Source organism: Pleurodeles waltl, chromosome 3_1, assembly GCF_031143425.1.
Source record: "Pleurodeles waltl isolate 20211129_DDA chromosome 3_1, aPleWal1.hap1.20221129, whole genome shotgun sequence".
NCBI lineage: Eukaryota > Metazoa > Chordata > Amphibia > Caudata > Salamandridae > Pleurodeles > Pleurodeles waltl.
The window spans coordinates 673,380,633-673,398,585 of record NC_090440.1 but is presented as its reverse complement, the minus strand read 5'-3'; the positions used below and the strand labels follow the sequence as shown (position 1 = coordinate 673,398,585).

The 17,953-nt window shown below is 45.2% G+C and overlaps 1 protein-coding gene across 7 annotated transcripts in view; it reads right to left on the bottom strand.

The window, feature by feature from the left end:
- Nucleotides 1-17,953, bottom strand: part of SYT7 (synaptotagmin 7) — a 614,604-nt gene that overhangs the window by 383,430 nt on the left and 213,221 nt on the right. For all 7 annotated transcript variants that reach the window (XM_069223238.1, XM_069223240.1, XM_069223239.1 and 4 more), the window contains exon 2: nucleotides 6,799-6,902. In XM_069223238.1, the coding sequence (XP_069079339.1) occupies nucleotides 6,799-6,902 (104 nt within the window). The remainder of the gene's footprint in view (nucleotides 1-6,798; nucleotides 6,903-17,953) is intronic.

The following is a 17,953-nucleotide window of genomic DNA, read 5'->3' as shown; positions in this document are numbered from 1 at the left end:
CAGCCAAAGTAATTGAAAAGACCATCAACAGACAACTCTCTGACCAATTAGAATGCTGCAAATGCCGCTTTCAACTATGTCTCCCACCACACACTCATCACCAGAGTAAACACAGCGGGAATACAAGGACCAGCACTCAAATGTATAGCTTCCTTCCTCTCCAGTAGAACACAATGAGTTAGACTCACGTCATTCACATCAGAACCCAACGACCTCATCATCCACAGGGATCATCACTCAGCCCCATATTTTTCAACATGTACATGACTCCTCTGGCTAACATCAAAATCAACATCATCTCCTATGCTGACGACACCCAGCTATTTTTTTCCCTCTCAGATGACACCGTTATCACCAAGACACATTTCAAACTATGCATTACCAGGGTGGCCAATTTGATGAAAGAAAACTTCATCATGCTCAACACTGACAAAATGGAAGTGCTGATCTTTGAGAATAAGAGCTAAACTTGGGACTCCACCTGGTGCCTGCTGAACTTGGACCCACACAACCACCCCAACTGACCACGCTCTGAACCTAGGCCTCAGTCTGGAAACCAACCTCATCATGATGTCCCAGGTCAATGCTGTCACCTCCTCATGCTTTCACTTCCTCAGCATATTATGTAAAATCTTCAAGTGTCTCCCACTGGAAACCAGACGCACCATCACACAGACCCTAATCACAAGTAGATTTGACTTCAGCAACACACTCTATGCCAGGATTCCAACCCATCTTCTCCACAGACTTCAAATGATCCAAAACACCGCCGCCGGACTCGTCCTCAACCCCCCTTGGCAAACCCATACCACACCACTCCTCAGAGAGCTCCACTGGCTCCCCATCCAGAAGTATTCCAGTTCAAACTTCTCACACACACATTCAAGTCACTACACAACAAAGGGCCCACATACCTCAATCACCTGCTTCACTTCCACCAACACACCAGGTAACGTCGCTCAGCATTGCTCTCACTCGACACACACCCTCAATTGGCAGAAGCAGAACGGGAGGTCGATCATTCTCCTACCAAGCCGCCAAATCATGTAACGATCTCCCCAAACACATCAGGGCCTCCTCCTCACTTCGAGAATTCCGCAAGAAGGTTAAGACCTGGCTTTTTAATTCGTTTTCTTGCAGGACTACCGGGACTGCCTGTACTCAGGCCCCACCTCACCACAAGCCTACTCTCGTCCATTAACCCTGCATACTCTAATGGGTGACAAGCAGCGCTCTACAAATCCACCTTACATTACATTACAAATATTTTCCTCCACGTTCCTTTCAATGCAAGACTGGGTTAACTTCAATTCTTACTCTACCTTACAAATATCTCCCTCCACTTTCTTTTCAATGCAAGACTAGGTCAACTTCAAATCTAACTCCTGTCACGGCATTTGTAAGTAGGTCCAGGTGCTTAGATATTCTGTCCGCATTTTTTGAAGAAAGCTATTTATTTAATACAGTGATTTTGACAGTCTATATTTTTTACTAGATGTTTTTAAGTCTCTGTTCCTTCTTCAGTCTATGTTTTCAACTGGCTCGATGACCTCGTTTGACACCTATCTGGAGTTCTCAGTTTTGACAGTACCATTTATAGCAAGTGGCTGACTTGTACTACTGAAAGACCTTGGAGTACCTCTATTCAAGCGTGATAGCTCTATACCTAAAGCATCTGGAAGTCAACAGCCAATTCTGCACTATTACTTACAACAAGTCTCACAGTAAGTTTGAGCAGGATGGACCCTAGGTAGAGAACCCCCTGAAAGAGAGTAAACACTTAAGGAGAAGGGGCAAGCCACTGGCGTAACAATAGACCCCACAGCACCAGTGGTGCGGGAGGGCTGAGCTCCGGGGGCCCACTGTGCATAAATGGCAGGCCACTGGCCTGAAAGCTCCTGACTCGGTGGGGGAGAAGGTAACCTCTATGTAATTTGCAGGGGACCCCTCAAGTTTCATTGCAGCACTGAAGCAAGGTGATGTTAAGGACATGCCAGGTGGGAAAAGCCCTGCAGTAGTTCATCCACTTGGACAAGCTTGCACCATTACTAGCTTTACTGGTGATGAGTCTGGGCTACTACTGTCGAATTCTCATAGGCCTGGAAAAGAAGAGGCCAATATGTCGGGACAGCTGCACATTCTTTTAGCCAATGTCATTAATGCTCCAAGAGATGATCCTTACTGGAGGTACAAAGTGATGCGACCAGATCCCACTTACCACCTTGTCTGAGAAGGTGGTAAAGGGAAATGGGGACCACTGTGTGGGTCATGGGGTGGGGATCAGGGCGGGAGGACGTCAGAGGGCTGGGCATGCTCTGGACCACCTGAGGAAAACATTCCATGCTTCCCCCATGGTGATGGATTAGGTTGTGTGGGAGCTGGGCTGCGCCTCTGTCTGCAGTTCCAGACCCAGCCTCACATATGAAGCTACCTGGTGCATGTCCGTCCTGTACAAGCGAGCCACACTTTCATGCACCCCTCATTCTCAGGAGCGCTTAAACCGAGGCACTTAACCTGCCCCTGTGTGTGAAGGTAGGTGGATTTCAGCAGAATAACTAACTTGTGATAACAAAAGCAAGGGACTTTTTCTGCTACACTGGCATGCTTTTGTCTTAGCTACTGAACCTGAATCACAAGGGGCCAGTTTGCTATTATTAAATGTATTCATTTGCAATACAATTAGGTATCTCTATTTGCGCTGATTGTTTTTTTCTCAATTACTAGGGTTTAGGCATTATTAAACCTTTCTTTTTCAAATCATTCCTATGGGATTGTCCGCACCTTTCTCCTTGGTTTCTGATTGTTTTGAAATGATATGTTGAATTCAGTCGTATCACTCCCTCTCACCTCCAACCCTCAGCAGAGTTGGTGTGTCCTAGAAATGCTAATGAAGAGAGAACACCGGGGCTTTTTACAACAGTGTATGGGCATGGGCGAGGAAGGCCATGTTTTTTAATCAGCTTTCAGTAAAATGCAGCTTTGATCCGGGCATAGCAAGGAGAATGTAAAATCAAATCAGGCTTATATGATTCTTTGTGTCCTCTGCGCAACTGAAAGGAGCAAAAGCGCAGCCTTTGACATGGTCTGGGTGACCCAATTAAAATCATACATTGAAATACCTTGAAGACTTAAGTAGCAATTACAAAAAAGTGTTTATAATCATAGAGAAAGACGAACCATCCAAATACTGCACGTGTGAAAATGTAACTGAGCTGTTCAGGTACACAAGGAACCAAGAACAGATCATCTTTTTTATTACAAGCATAGCTGAGATGCGTCACAATCATTATAAAGTTCACATTTCTTTAAAAACCGGCAGTGACTTACAGTAATCTGGCAGATGTCTGGTTAATGTACAATAGAGGAAACCGGGAAAAAGTTAAGGATTGGGTGAGTGCCTGCTGCAGCCGTGTGGCTCCAGCCAGCATCACAATTACTCTTGCAGATGGGGAGGGGTGGCTTTTCCAGTTCTTTATAACGAGGCTTGGGTCTAGGGGGGGCAGATAGAAGGTGGCCTGCTTCTGATGCACCCGGGGCAGCCACGACTGCAATCCTTCCATGCTAAACACCCTGCTTACAGCTTGTCAATTTATCCCCTTGCTGGGGAAGGTCCTCATTGGGAGGATCTATGCAATTTCCTTCACTGTGCATTGTGTGCGCCTTCCATCCAACGACTTGGACCAGGCTACAACACAGTGCCAGGGTTGAATTGATAAGCCCAAGTTCTACTCACAGAGGCCTGAAACACGGTTGTGGTTTAGCCCCGATTTAGTCTGTACTTCTTTGGAAGGCTTACCAAGTATATTAAGGCCGGAACGTGCTTTTCCTCCATTAATTCAAGAGTGTAGTTATTAATTTATTATTCTGTTTGGATGGCCTTGTGGCGCTGTATCGAATGCCCATAGAACTCAAAAGACATAAGTACTGTCTTAAAAACATTTGATTATAAACATGGATAAAACACAGGTTCTACTTTTGGGCAGGAAGAAACTTTCATTTGCCTAGTATTTAGTTTCCGTTAAAAAAAGGAAATAAGGTTTAAATCTGGATATTTATTTATTTATTCTGAAGTTATCAAACACCAAAATTGTTAAAGCATTTGGAATTAATATATGTTCTTGTGTTTTATGATGTTGTAAGTGCATATATTTTGTGTAATCATTTGGAGCTTTTCTGCTCATTAGGTTTGACATTTTGGAGCAGATTTTCAATCCAGATCAACATTAAAATAAGAGAAGACCTAGCTCCACCTTGCTGCTCTCTGGAGTGGGAGGAGGTCGTGGATAATGGAATAGATTATACCATTTGCAGCCCTCTAGCATGAGAGGTCTCTGGACAGGTCTTGTTTCAGGCACACGTTCCAGATATAAATTATATACACAATCCGCACCCTGAGACCATTCCTAGATAAGGCACAGCGTGGTGCAAATATCGACAGTATGAACACACCAATCAGGAAGCACAGTTCCTTTGAGCAGAATAGGTTGGTTGGCTCTAAAGTGTATCCCAAATGGCAGGGTGGCAAAATGACTGAATCAAAATGCCACCCTCCGGGACTGGCCAGAGTGTAGTTTAATTTCCTCCAATAGCTGCTAGCGTTTCTGGTACAGTAACTCTGCTCTCCTCTACTCATGAGATAAAGGAGTGGTCTGGATGGAGAAGTTTCCCAGAAAAGTCTGTTGTTTCTCAGTCCTGTCTGATGTGGGACTCATCTTCAAAGGACCCCATCCGGTTGTTAGAGCCATCATCTTATTAGATCAATCACAGGTTCTGCTACTAATTGTGGGCCTGTGGGCCTCAAAGGGACGCTGCCAGGCCAGATGGCTTTGCTTATATGCACAGAAGTGCCAGACTAGTGTCTCACACGTAGACCATGGATGTCCAATACAAGTCTGGGAGGGCGGGTGCATGCCACATTTCCAGGATAGACAGGCAAGATAAATTTGCATACTACCTTAGTGAGACTTATTTATACAGTCAATGGTTATTCTGGTCCATCCTTCCTGAGATTCCACTTGGCACCCTGGACGTAGAATGACTACAGGAGCTGCAGCTGCACACACTCAAAGTGCTAGATGAGGCCCTTCCCATGGTGAAGGTTCTGGAGACCCATTCTAACGTCCTCATCCCTAGGCTTATTGCCTTATGTTACTAGCAGCCCACCTCTGTGCTATGGCAAGTGAGTGTTTCCACTGACAAATTACACATCATAATCAGGCTCTGAAAAAACCGCACCGGATCCCAGGGAACTAAGGAGAAAACTGAAAGTACAGTGCACTTCAACAAGTCATTTGGGAGAAAGTGGTGTGCCTATCTACATAAAGACAGCACCCCCAGCCGGGGCCTTAGGCCCGACTGCACTGTTTAGTCAGCTCAAAGGAGAGAGACCGAAACAGAGGAGAAACCAGGAGAGCCCATGCGCACTTCTTTGGAATTCTTTGCACCCATGCCTGATGGATCTCGCCAGCTCTGGATTCTTCTAAAGAGCAGTGATGCCAGTTTATGCCAGAGGTCTTTGAGTCACAATCTGGCCTCACAGGGACCCGCCTGTGGTCATCCACCTGCCCCCAGTCCTCACATTAGACTGCATAAACTGATAATGACAAGGGAATTTGGTTTGATTAACCACGTAACGACGCCTTCTCTTTCAGATTTAATTTAGGTCAGTCCTGCAAAGTGGCCTTCAGGAAACATGTTCAGTGCGCATAGTAGGGAACTACAACATTTAAATAGCGCGACGAGGCACCTAAGTGCTCGGCAGGAAAGAATTAAACACAGAAATAAGGTCAATAAAAGCCTGGATCCAGCCCTAGTTGTGTATAACATGCATGCTTCAGGAAGACCGAAACATCTTTAGAAAACCAACAATAAAAAAGTAAAAACCTAGGGGCAGATTTATTAAAATGTCAAGTCACCTTGCTGCACTGTGCTGCATGCTAGGGTAGGCTTCTGCCGTGCTTAACTTTGTATGGCACATTCATGGCTTTTCCCTGCGCAGGCACCCTTGCACCACGGCACAAGGGTGCCTGCGTTGTAAGCAGGATTGTTTTTGTGCAGGAAGGGGCGCGTTTCTGCACAAAATCAATCCCCTGAGGCATTTTTCTCTTTCTATGTGTGCTGCAGAATGTGCTTCACAGTATGCAGGCAGAATGCAGCACACATAGAAAGAAGAAAAAAGGAGGAGAAATAAACGTATTTCTCCTCCTTACGCCTCCGCTTGGGAGGCGTAACAATTTTGGCGCATCCCAGGTCTACCACTGTGGTAAATCTGGGAATACATCAAAATCCATGGGTGTTGCAACACCATGGAAGCCCTCTCGGGCAGAGTAGTACAGTGCAGTGATTTGCGCTGCGTTCTGTTACTCTGGATTTATCAAGCCACTCAGGGCTATGCAAGGAGGTCTTGCATGGCTTGGTAAATCAAACTTAAGGGTTGCATCGCATTTGCTCCCTGTTGCATGGCCCAAAAGCCTTTGATAAATAAGCCCCTACGTCCACAGAAAGACCTTCCACCCTACCAGAGTCTGGACATGACCGACGTCCTGCAGCACGCAGCATGCTGTTTCTACAGCCTTCGGGGCCCCTGATTTTAAGCGTGACACAAACACAACACGAAGAGTGCTCGCAGTCTCACGCTACGTACAGAGAGATACAGAGAGACCTTTGCAGCCCGACCCATTCCAAACCAGGAGAGCACCCCATCACTCCAACTCGACCCCCCATACACAAACACACCAGATCCTACTCAGAGCCGCTCCGCAGCATCAAGTGCCATAAGAATGAATGAAAGTCACTTACCATCTTCCGCTGGCACCACTGGCAAATCCCACACATGACGATGGTGACGGTAAGGCTGATAGTGATGATGGCAGAGACCAGGAGGACGTCGCGGGAAAGGGCCCCTGTCAAATAAGGATAAAGCGTGAGCTTGCACATCAGAGCTGTCTGTCAGAGCGCATTCGCATCACCTCAGCTCTTAATTATGTAGAGAGGCATGAGTGCTGAGACCTGCATCCTGGGGGTGTCTCTTACAGGTCCGTCGTTAATAGACAGGGGCCCTCTGACAGCAGGGGCGGTGCAGAGGCCTAGTCCATCCCTGGCTGACTCACTTACAGGCCCATGGGGCTCAGACAGAGTCCTCGAGACAGACTGGAACAGAGGCCCGGACAACCCCAGGCTAAATGAGGAAACAGAAAGACACAACGAGCTCTAGTAGTGTGCAGTGAGAGCACCGCCCATACAAACAATAATGATAAAGATATGGGCTGGTTCCGCTGCGCGGCGGTACACACCTCAACAAACTGCACACGGACAACTCACCGGGGACTGGTACATACATGCCAACATTTTTTAACAGGTAAGTGGGAGGTTTTGGAAGAAAAAAACTGCGGGAACAGATTTTCCCCATTGATTAGAATCGAAGAAGAAGCAATTTCAGGCAGGAGCCAGCTAAAATAAAGCCTTATTTGGCTTCAAACATGGGGAGTTTCTGGCCTGAATCGGGTATATTGGCGTGTATGATATTATTTGCACTCCAGGCAAGGAGGTGGTGTGGTGGGGGTGGATGGGGGGAGTGGGACCTTGCTCATGAGAGCCCCAGCTTAAGGCGGCCGAGGTTCTCAAGAATACAATACAGGTAAAATGTGCGTCAAATGCTTTTAACGCAGCTCATGGATGTCCTACTCAGCTGAATGAGTGCAGTGCTCGGTGATCATCCATTACCAGCACCCCAGAGTATACTTCCGCCCTCACATAATGACATAAACAAGACAAACACACTGTGAAACAAGGGGGGAGGGGCTGTAGGGTGGGTTGAGGGGAGAGGTGGAGGGGAATTGTTTAGATCTTCGTTTTTTTTTTGAGGGAACAGAATTATAAGGATCCGGATTGGCTTCAGGCATTAGATAACAAGATTATTTTGTATTGTATTGTACTGTATTATGTCTACCCACCAATGGTTGAATAAAACTACAATAAAATATGTTTAAAAAAAACACACTGTGAAATAAAAACTGTTCTATGGCACAGTACAACATTCTTAGATCTACATAGAGAGAGCTTTTTATTTCTAGGTTTAAGCTAACATTAATAATGACATGGGAAGATGATGTTCTATCTCAAATTGTATACCAAGATGTAACATGCTTCCTCAGTGACACGGTCAACAGTTTCATGACGCACTCTTGTGTGTACCTACACCATAGGTATACAGGAAAAATGTTACAATGTTTATAAAGCGTATTAAAGTTGTTGTGCATTCTTAGAAAAACATTTTTATAGGTTGAGGAAACAAGTTCCACGAGAACTATGTCCGGAAAGCAGCTGCAAACAGAGCAGGACTTTTCCACTCCCAAACATAGATGACTTAAAGTGTACTCTGTGACAGAGGTAGGATGGAACCGCCCCCAGCCAGCCCCGCTTAAACAAACAAGGAAGGCTGCCCTACGTCTGTCCTACACCTCTCACCTTTGAAATCGATTAAATGAAAGAGTATTTTGCCTTTTCTTCCATCTCCTAAAATCGATATAGCTGCAGTCCTCTTCTGGCTGTTCTCAACCAGTAGCTGTCAATTGACCTCATGCCAGGAGGGTCACCTTCATCTATTCCCGGCTTTTATTCAGTGCTGCTGGGACTTCTAAGTGTGTTGTTTTCATTTGAATATATGATGTTTAAATTCCAAACGTGCTGGGTGCAATTAGCTTAAAAAAATAAAAGAAAACTAGCAATGGCAAAGCCAATGGGCATCACTTATGCAAAAGCTATTGGCATTGCCAATGTATTTTAGCCATGTTGTAGAGCAACGCAGCTACTGTGCAGCATGGCTAAAAGTTTGAAAAAGGCGCTCTGATGTGGCCAGCGCTAGCTGTCTCATAGAGCTTTATTTTTTTTTATTTTTATTTTTACTTATGACGGGTGGGCGTGGGCAACATGGGTAATGGAAGGGAGGGTGGGATGAGAAATGGAAACACAGACAATGGAAGGGAGCTTGGAAGGGAATGGGCAACACAGACAACTGGATGAGGGGTGGGAGGGAACGTGCAACAGGACAGTAAAAAAAGCTCTATAGTGCAACTATTGCCAGCTGTATCAAAGCACTTTTTATCTTATTGGCTGGTGGGGGGAGGCAACACAGACAACATGAGGCTGTGGGAGTGGTTAGGAAGAAGCAACATGGACAACCGAGTGGTGGGGATGGGAGGGACAACACAGAAGGGGGGAGAAACACGGACAAGGGGGCAGGGAAGCAGGGTTTGGGAGCAGGGAGAAGCAACGCAGACAGGGGATGGAAGAGTAAGATGCAACACAGAAGGGGGAAAAAGCAACACAGATAAATGGTGATGGGAGGGAAAAAGCAACACCATCAAGGATGACAGAAGAAGAAATAAAAAATAGTACCTCAATCACAGGGCGAGCAGTGGAAGGATATTAATCAAGATGAAACAATCAGTATTTGCTCTGTGCTCCACATGAATGAAGAGGAAGTGAAGCTGGCCCGAGCTGGCAAATTAGGACTGAAGTATACAATAAACCCCATCTATATTCGGCCACTAGAGCCAATCTATACCTGACTGATGTGCACTAGAAAGGGCAAAATCTGTCTTGGGTTACTTGTGTTCAGAGAGGACCTGGCCTAGCAGTTCAGGCTGGATGGTTCCTATTGGAGCAGGGTCAAGACTGATTTGCATATGGCTGACTCCAAAATGAGGTGGCCAGGTGTGCAAAATAATGATGGACTGGGGTGCGCCCCAATTGCCAGTGGCTCAGATTGTATACTTCAGTGCAACGCCCTAGGTGGGATAGATATTCCCAGATGTGGGTCCCGGGCACACTGTGCCACTGCAGTCAAGACATATCCAACTATTGAGCCCTAATAATGGTGAAACTGGTCTTGGGTTGCTTGTGTTCTGGTTCAGGAGGGACATGGCCTGGCAGCTCAGGCTCATCGCTTCCTATTGGAGCAAGGTCAAGACTGATTTACACATGGCTGGGTCCAAACTGAGGTTGCATGGTGTGCAAAATAACAATAGACTGGGATGTGGCCAGAGTAATTGCCAGTGGCTGGGATTGATTCATGCTATTCATCCATCACTTCTATACTTCAGGCCAATTAGCAGGAAGCAAGTAAGAGTGACAATGAAGCCAATGAATTTTAAGCAAGGGGCAGACTACAAGCCTCTTGTAGCATACAATATCTCTTGTAAGTGACAATGCATGCACGCTGTCTTAGCCGAGACCTAAAAAATAGAACTGGCTGACAGCTGAGCCTCTTAACACTGGGACAATTAGCTTGTATGCTCTCATCTGAAAGCAGTGTAATCCACATCTGTCCTTCACCATCCTGTGATCCGTGCCCAACATCTTCCTTTTCTGCCATCCCTATACAATCATTGCTCTGCCATCCTGTTGGTGACAGGGTAACATGAAACTGGCTCTTTAACCCGAAATGCAAGTGACAAACACTGGCAAATGCAAATGTGTTTTTATTGGCTGGCTTTTAGCTGCTATTTGTCAATTAATTCAAAACTAGAATGTATAAACTTCATCCTTCAATTCACTACAAGCAATTCCACAGCAACGGTTAGTGCACTACTTATCTCACCACACAAAGCCATGAAGAGACTACGTCCAAAGCATATTTTAATTTTTGCCAAACAAAACACTTCCAATCTAAACTCAGAGCGAGAGTGGTTAGCTGTGTGTATGTGACATCATCAGACCCTGTCAAGTCTAACCCCTATTGACGAGTGATTTGTCTCTTGCGTCAGATTCAAACCCACTACTCCTTTTGCCATGTTTTTATGTTGTCCTATCCCCTATTTCCAGCCGCATCCCTCTTTTATCAACCTCCTTTTTTCTCTACTGCCCTCCCCTTCCTGCCCATGCATCCATTTCCCCCCTAACAACCTTTAAGGGGCAACTTCTAAAATACCCTTCCGCCTTCTGGGATGCAAGGCTCAAAGGAGTGTTTGAGCGACAACAGTGGTTGCTGGTGGCTACACCAGCACCCATTTTTGAGAACCTTGGTTTTGACCTAGAGCAAGAGAGAAGAACATTAAGAAAAGGGAAAAAGAGAGAGGAAGAAAAGATAGGAAAACACTGACAAAGGAAAAACCAAGGATAAAAGGCGGCAAGAGCAAGATGAAGAGACAAAGTGAAGGTCGTGGAATAAAAAAGCATAAGGTAGAATGGAAACTAAGCATCCTTGGTATTTTGAAACCTTTAGTAGGAACATAAGAACATTTTGGCTCTCTGCACTTACTGACTTCCCTATTATATTCTTTAATTACAAATTAAGCTCTGCGCAGCAGTCATTATGCCCTCTGAAATAAAGACAGTTGCACCAATAGCTCTGCACCATGCTAAGTCGCACCACTGGCTTTGTGCCATACTCAGTAGCATCAAGGGCTCTGTGCCAAGCTCAGTAACACGAAAGGCTCTTTGCCATGCTCAGCCACTCCAATGGCTCTGTGCCATGCTCACTCACACCAATAACTCAATGAACGGTTAGCTATTGCAATGGTTCTGTGTAATGCTCAGTCACACTAATGCCTCTGTGCCATCTGCAGTTCATGATGAATCCATCTGAATCGCTAGTGAAGAGGGGGTGGAAGGCTTGCAACAAGATGTCAGGGGTCCACAAGTGCCATGGCCGTCTGGATAGCCATGAAACAACACAATAAAACACCATCCCAAGGTACAAATTCTCTTCCCCTCATTCTGTCCTGGCATTAAATACCCACTACAGGTACAAGGCGATTCACTGCAAAGTTGTCGCCTCCACCATCGTCAGATGCACTTCCTCCCTCTTCCTTGGGCACATGGGACTCAAATCCAGAGTTGGCTGCGTTCAGAGATCACTCTGTCCAAAAGTAAATTTTGTGCTCCCTTAACTGCCAGTACGCAAAAAAAAAACATAAGATGCTTAGGGCGAAGGTGAGGGGAGCAAGAGAAAGGAGACCATGACAAGAATATAAGGTAAGGACAGACATGAGCACCAGCAACCTCCAGAAACAGTGTTTAAATGCACTTTTCTTTGGAACCATATTGGAAGAAGACTGCTCCAGGCAGCTCCTGGCCTCTCTCAAGGTCGGTCCTGCTCAGATCACCTCCTTCCATGATGTATGTACATCAGGTGGCAATCAGGCACATCCTGATTGGTAAGCTCAAAGTCCTGACCCTCCAGAGTTGGCTGGAAGCTTAGACTCCCAGAAAAAGGAGCTATGCTTTGGTACCAAGTTAAGTGCTAATTGAGGTTCGACCCATTCCTTCCTATGACAAGATCACTCCAAAGCTTGCAACCCATCCATGATGGCAGAGCCAGGGACCATGGCACGTGGCTGCCCGAGTGGTAGCGCCCTCATTTCTGCTCTCAGACACCAGCATGGCTGATCAAGCTGTAAGTACTTGCATTCACTTAAACATTCAAGCACACACAGACATATGCAAGCTGGAGCCCACACATGTTCTGGCTCCTTGTCCTGATACCTGCTCTCTCGCTGCCAGTGCACGCTGAGAGACCAGGCATTAATTCTGATCACGAGCTCAGACATACTTCCAACACGCTAGGACACACCAGCCACATTGTGCTTTCAAACCTCCCCCCTCCCCCTCTTCATTTCAACCCTCACTCTTACTTTCAACATTTTTCTCCCTTCTTCACCCTCATTGCTCTCACCCTTTTTCTCCCCACTCTCTCTTGTCCCTCTCTCCGCACCTCCTGCTAGCTTGTACCCCCACTGCTTGCCATCTAAGAGAATCCACAATGGAGTTCTTGAGGAAGAGGTCTTTGAACATCATGCTCTGTCCTCGCAATCAGGGGCGGAGGAATGACTCCAGGGAGATACAGCAGTTATTCCTGCAGATATTCATTATTCCATACAACACTTTACCCTCCCTCAACAGTTCTGGTCAGTATGAGGCACGGCTACAAAGACGTGATGCCTGCGCAAGGGAACACATGCGTTACATGCTGTACTTGTTCAAGGTAGGGCAGTTTCAGGTCTTCCATCTAAATCAGGTCAGCCTGTAGGTCGCTAATGAGCGTCAGCATGTTGTTTTTTCTTTTCTCAGTGTCTCGCCAGACACTTTAGCTGCTTAGTTGGGTATACATCATTCTAGCACATCAATGTGTTTATCGGAGGAATGTTAATTAGGGGTGGGCGGAACTTGCGTAATTTGTTGTAGTGTAATCATGCAAAATCACAGCAAAAGTATGCAAGATTATGCAGAATTATGCGAGGAGCTTAACCCTGCATTTAGTGCTATTTTCTTAACTCAAAATGTACTCCCACGCTAAAAACCAACCAAAGGATACATCTTGTGCTATGAAAATAGAGTTAAATGCAACAGAACAGGATCAGCAGCAGTCTCTGTTCCTGTGGTCTTTGGTGAGCATTTTTGCTACAATTTACGCGAATAGGAATAGTCACGTAATATTTGGTCATTTAATGTCACAGAAGTACCGCAAAATTAGAAAAATTACTCAGATTACTCTGGTGTAATTAAAATTGCGCCCACGCCTCATGCTAATGTTTACAGTAAGATGCTCCCATGTGCATTTGAAAGACTGTGTATGGTCTCTCATCCACTGTGATGTTTAAACTTTGACTGCCTAAAATAAAATAAGTCAGAAAGTAAGGAACTAGATTTTATTTTGCAATTCAGAAGCCTGACATTTGGCACTATGACATACAATGGAATAACGTGTTTCTGCGACTGCAGCACTTTCCACATAATCATTGGGCTTCCTCACTTGCCACATAATGCATCATCTGCTGCACAATTTAAAGAAATGTAGTTTCTAGTTTGAATGGATCCAAAGTTATTAAACCTAATTGAGAGCAGTGTCTGATTCTTTGCACCGTTTACCCGGTCACCTTTCAGATGCTGATCGCTGTAGTTTCACATTAAACTGGACACTAATAGGGTGCAGCTTTCACGGACACTTTTAATATTTGCTAACCTTTCAAAATAAAGAAACAGCACTGCAAAAAAATGAACCGCTTTATGAAGCATAATTTGCCTTTCAGGTCTGCATTTATTTTCTACCTTTGTTAAACTCAGACCTGTATTAAAGTTGTATGTAGGTGAGCTAAAATGCTTTTACTGATGTCTCCCTACTAGAAGATGAAAATAATAGGGTTCAGCAACAGACATCTCTTCTCCTTTCTGTCACCCTATATCAAGGCTAGAATATTGCCTCTATGAGGTCTGAGGCCTTCCTCAGGAGTAGGGGTATTGGTAACTTGAACCAAATAAGATGAAACAGTCTTTGGTTCATAGGGTATGTTATCCCTGTGCATTCAATAGATCTTTTCTTTTTTCATAAGATGGGACAACAGCAGTGGAAACACCCCTTCTTCATAGAACAGGCACACCGTGGACAGAAACAGTGCAAGCTTCTGTCCATCAGAGGACAGGTACAGCTAGAACAGCAGCAGTGCAACTTTCCCCTGTCATAAGATGCATACAAAGCCTCCTAGCAGAACAGCTGCAGCTTGGCAGCAGCAAAACAAGCTTCAATCTCTCACAGAAAGCAGATAGTGCTATCTTGCATTCCCTGCAGAACAGATTCAGCAAGACATACTAGTACAAGCTTTCAGTGCTCCCAGAACACGCACAGGTAAGGCATGAATGACATGTAGGCTATAGACCAATCTCTGAAGTGGGTGCTTAATTCACTAAGAGTAATGTTTAAGTGGATGAGTGAGTAAATATGCAGGTTCTGACACCATTCTCGCTTAGGTGATATTCCATATCATATTCATCTACCCAGTATTCCCTTCCTAAAAAATGCCCCTCCTATCATTACTCAGTTTCTTCTATTCTCACAGGCACTTTTGAACTTTTTTTTTATCATTCATCCCCTTCCTTTTTAGGGTCGAGCCTGCGTCGCATGTGCTCGTGCATGCGTATCGCTAGCGAGACGCTTTAGGTATTAGAAAAGGGCTCGGAGCCCCGTCAACGTCACGTCAGTGTATTTCATTGGCAAGTTGGCTTGCCTGTTAGAATGTGCTTCATTTGATTAGTGGAAGGCACGCATACATCATGCCTTTTCCGTGGTTAGTCCTTCTCGAGCGCAGCGACCAAGTAGAGAAAACATGCGAGGCTCGCTGGGGTTGTGGACTACTTCTTCTCTGTTTTCGGAGTGCGATCTCGCTGGGCAGAAGTTGAGTGCTTCGTCCGATAATATTTGCACTTTGTGTGAACTGTATAGCGCAATGGCGCTGTTTTTTTTACTTGTAATGCAGGGAAAATCTGGTTGGGAGTTTACAACTGTGAACAGTTGTAACTCCGACAAATGCGAGGCCCTAGTGCATTGCAAATGCTTGTTTTAAATGCAGAGCCTCACACTTTCTCTTCTCAACAATTTCCCTCCTTTTCTCTTTTACATACTGCCCTCCCTGTCGCTCTTACCTACCATCCACTCTCATACTTTTCAAGGTTTTCTTTCACACACCTGTTTCTGTCCATCCTTTAGTATCCCACTCTCTGTCCTTCTCAAGTCTCTCTAGCTCACCACACAGTACTTTGCGTGGCATCTCACTATTCTATACCAAACTCTTTTCTCACATCTTTCTTTCACACATCTAGTTCAGCCTTCCCACACCCTTTTCCCAAAGGCCCTTATTTCTGTCCCACACTCTGCTCTAAACTCTCTTCACTCACACGTAACCATACCCTCATCTGTCACTGAAATGCTCCTCTCACAAACACATGCACACATTCCATTCCCTCTTCCAAATCCTCCTTTCCATCACTAACCCCGTTGTTTACCTTTCTCACACATTTAACCTCCCTTACAGTGAGGCTTTTCTTGGTCATATGATTCTTTTTCTCCACTCTTCTTTCCCACTAGCCCTTTCACTTTTTCACGCTTTTTCTCTCACACACACACACACTTACAGCTGTGATTTTTATGATCTATCATCACTATAAATGCAGAGTGAACTTTTTTCAAATTACACTGGTGAAACTAAAGCTCTGTTTCACAGTTTGGCAGTAGTGACTTACAGGCCCAGCTGATAAGGTCTGAAGAGAAAATCCTATGCAGGATTGTGGACGTAAATCAGCGCATTGGTGATTTCAAGGTTAAACACGGATATTTGGTTGGTAAACTGAAGAATGGAAGTTTGTGGACGTTTACAAATTACTGAAGTTTTGGGGGATTCATTGTTTTTCCACATATTGAAAAGTAGCTGTGCCTAGTAAGTCATTGTTCCTTGGAGCAGCCAAAGCCACAGCCAAAGTTACTATGGGCGAGATTCACAAACGTGACGGGTATCCCGTCCGTGGTATTACAAGTGGCATTGGATACAGCAGACTTGCAATATGGCTGCCGGGATATCCATCATGTTTGGTAAGAGTAACCCTTCTGCTGCCCATGGATATTTCCTCTAAATCATGCCTTATGTTCTAGTCAGATACACATGTGCCAACCTTTTAAATTTTTTTTGAATGTGTGTGCACCAGGCACTGTGAAATCCCAGCCTCTGTGCTGCATCTGTTCAATATGCTGAGGACCGCCAGTGATGCCAGCTCAGTTGTATGCACATGTAACGTCTGAGAGGCCTGCCTGTACTCCTTTTTCATTAAATCAGTACTGTATATCCTTATGTGTCTTAACCAGGGCCGGCCCTAGGGTGGCGTGACCGGTGCAGTCGCATCTGGAGCTGACTTTGTGTGTGTGTGTGGTGGGGGGGTGGTGAACTGGGTTTAGAAATAGCACAGGTTTAAAAGCACCTGCTGCAGAGTTACTTGTATTTCCTGCAGTTTTCAGACAACAATAAAAATGTCAAGATAATGCTGGTGATGTTCCCGCCGGAGAGAGATTGGAGTTGTCTAATGGCAGCTTCCACTCATGTTAAAGCAGTGCAGGGGATTACTATGCCTGCTGCAAAGAAAGTGTACTACACAATTCAACACATTATATTTTATGAGGCCAGCACAGTAGGCTACTGCTTTTGTCACAGAGATCCTTTTGTTACTTGCAGTTCATAAGTTACAACCTGTATATAGCACAGTGAACTATCAGCTGCTACCAAAGATCTGCATGCAAACTGCATGGAATGGGTTACCATCCTGCCAAATAGTTAAATACTTATGCTTTTCCCCAGTCTTTCATTACCCTAATGTTGCTGAAAGGGATAATTTGGCTAGAAATACATTCTTATTAATAAAGTCAACCACCGTGGTACATTCTGAGTTTGTGCTTCTCAAGACCAAACACCCTTAAAGTAAACTGCCTACTAGTATCAGTGACTTGTGGCTCCTACACATTGTAATCCTCATTTTCTTATGTAACATCTCCTATGAACTGATTTGCACACTTATGAGTCATTGGCTCTGTATATTGTGTGTGTGTGATGTAAAGTGCTCGGAAACCCTAACTGGCTTTGAGTAGTGCTAAAGGTTTCTGAGGGTAGGGGGCGCCAACAAAGATTTTCGCACTGGGCGTCACAAGCGCTAAAGCTGGCCTTGGCCGGAAAAGATGAGTCATGTAACCTCTTAGCACAGTTTGCCCACAGGACAGGGAGGGCAGAAACTAAGCTGTAGAAATGCAGCCACCTTAGCAAACCACGACTGGAAAATAAATCAAAATCCAGGATCTGGCAACAAGTTGCTGGGAGAACATGGAAGGGGTGAGAATGGAATAAACTGATCATGGGACCATGATATCATCATGACTGACCCTCATAAAGAGGTACATGTCATGTGATAGAGAAGAGGAGAAGAAACAGAGGTGACACCCTCTGTAAGCATAGCTGTTGACACAGTACGACACAAGGTACCTCCTGAGCTCTGTGCTAAGCTCTGTACTCCTGATGTGTCCTAATCAGTCAGCCCAAGGACCAGGGCTGGCTTTACCGCTTCCTCATGTCACCCCTCTTCCCCACGACCTCTTCCTCAGATTCCCCCACTGGCAAAAAGTGTCCCTTGTCTTTACATAGCC